At 44.4% G+C, this 5,000-nt stretch overlaps 1 protein-coding gene across 2 annotated transcripts in view; it reads right to left on the bottom strand.

Moving 5' to 3' along the window:
* Positions 1-4,025, bottom strand: part of LOC132155319 (RNA binding protein fox-1 homolog 2-like) — a 10,392-nt gene extending 6,367 nt beyond the window's left edge. For both annotated transcript variants that reach the window (XM_059564205.1, XM_059564204.1), the window contains exons 1-3: positions 3,879-4,025; positions 3,736-3,792; positions 3,152-3,308 (exon numbers count right to left, since the gene is read on the bottom strand). In XM_059564205.1, the coding sequence (XP_059420188.1) occupies positions 3,152-3,308; positions 3,736-3,792; positions 3,879-3,942 (278 nt within the window). In that variant the 5' untranslated portion in view covers positions 3,943-4,025. The remainder of the gene's footprint in view (positions 1-3,151; positions 3,309-3,735; positions 3,793-3,878) is intronic.
* Between the last annotated feature and the right edge of the window lie 975 nt (positions 4,026-5,000).

Below are 5,000 nucleotides of genomic sequence, written 5' to 3'. Positions count from 1 at the left end.
TTGTAATGATATTCGGGTTGCGTCGGACGGGTCGTTTGAAATAAAGATGCCAATTAAACCTTTCTAATGTATATAGTACTAGACACATTTTGGAAATACATAGGCTACACTTTATTGTCTGAATAACTGGTGAAGATGACGCAGAGCTCAGTCTGCACGTAGAGATGGAGGCAGCGAGAGAAAAGGTGAAGACGCTGTTTTTGGTAAAACATGATTTTATCGACTTCATTAAGTTTTGTTTTATAGAAAACTCTTTTTAAAAGATTTTCGTTTTGTATAAATTGTATCTTAATTTTGATCAGTGTTTTATCAATCAGTTGCCCGTATTTAATAAATAAGAAGCACATATATAGCAGAATGTAATGAGGCGCCGGCACGATCACTTGCATTGCATGTGAACTGGAGGGCACCGAAACTATCGAGAAATATAGGCTATATATTACAAGCTTGAAATGACTACTTTCAAACGAAAATATTCAAACCAAAATAAACAGGCTACTCTCTGATGATGTAATCCATATGAAACGTTCATTTCTCTCTGGCGTTCATGGCGAGTCTGCATCATCAACTTCATCTTTGCAGCGACACAGAAAACACCAGTTTATTACTCAACAATTAAATGACTCGCTCCCACTTTATATTAGGTGGCCTTAACTACTATGTACTTACATAAAAAAATAAGTACAATGTACTTATTGTGTTCATATTGTATTGTAAAACACTTTTGCTGCTATTGAGGTGGGATGGGGTAAGGTTAGGGAGAGGGTTGGAGGTATGGGTAAGTTTAAGGGTGGGTTAAGGTGTAAAGTATGGGTCAACAGTGTAATTATAAATGTAATTACAGAAATTAAATACAGTTGCAATTACATGTAGTTTTTTTTTTAATATAAGTACAATGTAAAAACATGTACACAATAAGTACATTGTACTAAATTATTAAAACATAAGTACATAGTAGTTAAGGCCACTTAATATAAAGTGGGTCCAATGACTCCTTGCATATTTTCGAAACCCGAGCCTCATTGTCTGCTGAACAGAAACATCAAAATAGACATAGCCAGACTAGACTATTTTAGAACAAATTACGATTTTTTTTTTATAATTCTTGACAAAATTACAATATATGAAGGATTTTTTTTTGCCTAGTTCCTACGTCTATGGGCCAATGACGCTATGATGAACATCTACTTATTTTTTTGCGGTCCGAGTTGCGGGCGGGTTAGTTGAAAACGTCAGTCGGGTGCGGGTTATTAATACATTAACCCACGCATCACTGGTGTGTGCGTGCGTGTGTGAGTGTATGTGTGTGTGTGTGTGTGTGTGCATGTGTGTGTGAGAGTGAGTGAGCGAGTGTGTGTGCGTATGTGTGTGAGTGTATGTGTGCGTGTGTGTGAGTGAGCGAGTGTGTGTGCGTATGTGTGTGAGTGAGCGAGTGTGTGTGCGTATGTGTGTGAGTGTATGTGTGCGTGTGTGTGAGTGAGCGAGTCTGTGTGCGTATGTGTGTGTGAGAGTGTATGTGTACATGTGTGTGAGTGAGCGAGTGTGTGTGCGTATGTGCGTGTGTGAGTGTGTATGTGTGAGAGTGTGTGAGTGTGTGTGTGAGTGTGTATGTGTGAGAGTGTGTGTGTGTGTGTGTGAGTGAGTGTGTATGTGTGAGAATGTGTGTGTGTGAGTGAGCGAGCGAGTGTGTTTGCATATGTGTGTTTGTGCGTGTGTGAGAGTATGTGTGCATGTGTGTGTGTGAGTGAGCAAGTGTGTGTGTGTGCGTATGTGCGTGTGTGAGAGTGTATGTGTGAGAGTGTGTGTGTGTGAGTATGTGCGTGTGTGAGAGTGTGTGTGAGTGAGTGAGCGAGTGTGTGTGCGTATGTGTGTGTGTGAGTGTATGTGCGTGTGTGAGTATGTGCGTGTGTGAGTGTGAGTGCGTGTGTGAGTATGTGCGTGTGTGAGTGTATGTGTGTGTGTGAGCGTGTATGTGTGTGTGTGAGCGTGTGTGAGTGTATGTGTGTGTGTGTGAGTGTGTGTGTGTGTGTGTATATGTGCATGTGTGAGTTCGTGAGTGTATGTGCGCGTGTGTGAGCGCATGTGTGTGAGCGTATGTGTGTGTGTGAGTGTGTGTGTGAGTGCGTGTGTGTATGTGTGTGTGTGAGTGTATGTGAGTGTGTGTGTGTGAGTGTATGTGAGTGTGTGAGTGTATGTGCATGTGTGAGTATGTGTGTGTATGTGCGCGTGTGTGAGCGTGTGTGTGAGTGTGTGTGTGAGTGTATGTGTGTGAGTGTATGTGTGAGTGTATGTGTGTGAGTGTATGTGTGTGTGTGAGTGTATGTGTGTGTGTGTATGTGTGTGTGTGAGTGTATGTGCGTGTGTGAGTGCATGTGTGTGTGTGTGTGTATGTGTGTGTGTGTGTGAGTGAGTGCGTGTGTATGTGTGAGTGTGTGAGTGCGTGCGTGTGTATGTGTGAGTGTGTGAGTGCGTGCGTGTGTATGTGTGAGTGTGTGAGTGCGTGCGTGTGTATGTGTGAGTGTGTGAGTGCGTGTGTATGTGTGTGAGTTCGTGAGTGTATGTGCGCGTGTGTGAGCGCATGTGTGTGAGCGTATGTGTGTGTGTGAGTGTGTGTGTGTGAGTGTGTGTGTATGTGCGTGAGTGTGAGTGCGTGTGTGTGAGTGCGTGTGTGTGTGTGTGTGAGTGTGTGTGTGTGTGTGTGTGTGTGTGAGTGTGTGAGTGTATGTGCATGTGTGTGAGCGTATGTGTGTGTGTGAGTGTATGTGTGAGTGTGAGTGTATGTGTGAGTGTGAGCGTATGTGTGTGTATGTGCGCGTGTGTGAGCGTATGTGTGTGTATGTGCGCGTGTGTGAGCGTATGTGTGTGTGTGAGTGTATGTGTGTGTGTGTGTGAGTGTGAGTGCGTGTGTGTGTGTGTGTGTATGTATGTGTGTGTGAGTGCGTGTGAGTGTGTGAGTGCGTGTGTATGTGTGAGTGTGTGAGTGCGTGTATGTATGTGTGTGTGTGTGTGTGAGTGTGAGTGAGTGTGTGTGTGTGAGTGTGAGTGCGTGTGTGTGTGTATGTATGTGTGTGTGTGAGTGCGTGTGTGTGTGTGTATGTATGTGTGTGTGTGAGTGTGAGTGCGTGTGTGTCAGCCAGCGCTGCTGTGTTACCCGGGGTAGGCCTGTATGGCCGGCTGAGGGACCGCGGCGCGCACCGCTCCGTACACAGGCCGGCCTCGACCCCGCAGGTGATGCGCTCCTCTGAGGGTCGCAGCGGTGGATGCTGCGGCTGCTGCGGCGGCGCTGGTGGGATACGGAAACCCTGGAACTACAGCCAGAGACACCATTGCTGATGAATCATCAAATCATTAGAAATTCAAGAACTTGATGAAATCACGGAGAAGCCCAACACAGCAAGCTTCTGCTACATTAGCTCAACTGAACAAGAACAGCAAAAACAAACGGATACGGATTAAAACACTCAAGTTCATCTTCAAAAGTGAAACTCAGAGTAACAAATTCTTTGTGACGAAGAGCATCTGTTGTTTCTTGGGTGTCTATGTGAAACTCATTTAGGGTTCCTCTGAAACTCTAGCACACGAGCTAACGAACACTCACCACTGACTGGTGTGGACCAGATACAGTCATGGTTACAGTGTTTATGCCACATGTCACCTCAAAACACTCCACACTATAGTGATGATGCACTGCGACAGGAATCTGTCTTTACGGTGTGTGTGTGTTCAGCGTCTCACCTGCGTAGAGCTCCGGTGCGTACATCGCACTCATCATAGGACTCAACTTCCACCCCGCTGAAGACAAACAGAGAGAAGAGTCTCAGATTAGTTAACAACTAACACCTGAACAATACCTGAGGACTGAGGTGAGCTGCTTTTACCGTAGGGCAGCGTGCTGAGGCCTTCTCCGTTAGCATACGGGCTAACCATCTTCTTATTGGTCATCACTCGAGCCGTAGCGTTGTTGACCTGTTCATCAGAGAGAGAACGAGCATCTGATCAGAGACACAGAGAACAGAGCGCTGGTGAATCAATCTAGAGCCGTTCTGATCCAAACACCTGCAGCTAACATCATTCAGTCACTCATTAACGTGAAGTTCACAAATCACTCCAATCCCAAAATCAAGATTTAAACAGTCATCTAGTAACATTTGATAATCAGTTCTTTGAACTAGATTTACAGCAGAAATTGTGGACTCATTGATATTCCCTTATATTGCTTCATGCATCATAAAAAACTCCCACTGATTTTCAAACATTCAACACAAAAACCCAGAAATCAATGTGGAAAAGCAAACGAAAAACAGGGCATTCAACTGCTAACATGGAGGAGAGAGATAAACAGAGAGAAACAGATCACACATGACAAAATCAATACACTGTGCACAGCTCTTAGCAAAATCACATTCAGCCAATTACAGTTCATTAACCAGAAACGAGCATGTCAGCCAATCAGCAAGCATCAGATGCAGCCTATGGACCAATCCAAATACTCTGCAGCCTAATCCCGCCCCCTCGTGAAAAAAAAACACATATCAAGAGAGAAGGGGGGGATGTTCAGAAACAGAGGGATGCAGGAAAGAAAAAAAGAGCCAGTCGACATTCAATGAAACCACAAAAACAGGAGAAAAGAGAGAGAGAGAGAGAACAATCCACTCAATCAGAAACATCAAACTCAAAAAGCCATCCAGTTTGTCATGAACAAGTACACCAAAGTGCATCAAATGAAAGGAAGCCTGTGATTGGTTGTTGTCAGACCTTGTGAGGAGTGACGTAGTTTATGGGTGAGAGAGAAAGAGAGTTAGAGAGAGATGCATATGCTACATGTCACAATAAATGAAATCATGAAGACGGAAAACACCGGCAGGCATCAACACGCTTCTCTCACACGCTGCACACACAGTCACACACACACACAGAGAGAGAGAGAAAGTCCAAAACCAAAGACCAAAACAAGCTAGAGTCGCTCATCCTCACATGAATATAAGGGCAGAAATATCGTC

Source organism: Carassius carassius, chromosome 12, assembly GCF_963082965.1.
Source record: "Carassius carassius chromosome 12, fCarCar2.1, whole genome shotgun sequence".
In the NCBI taxonomy this organism is placed as follows: domain Eukaryota; kingdom Metazoa; phylum Chordata; class Actinopteri; order Cypriniformes; family Cyprinidae; genus Carassius; species Carassius carassius.
Note: the sequence above shows the minus strand (reverse complement) of the source record. Positions and strands in the feature narration are given on the sequence as shown.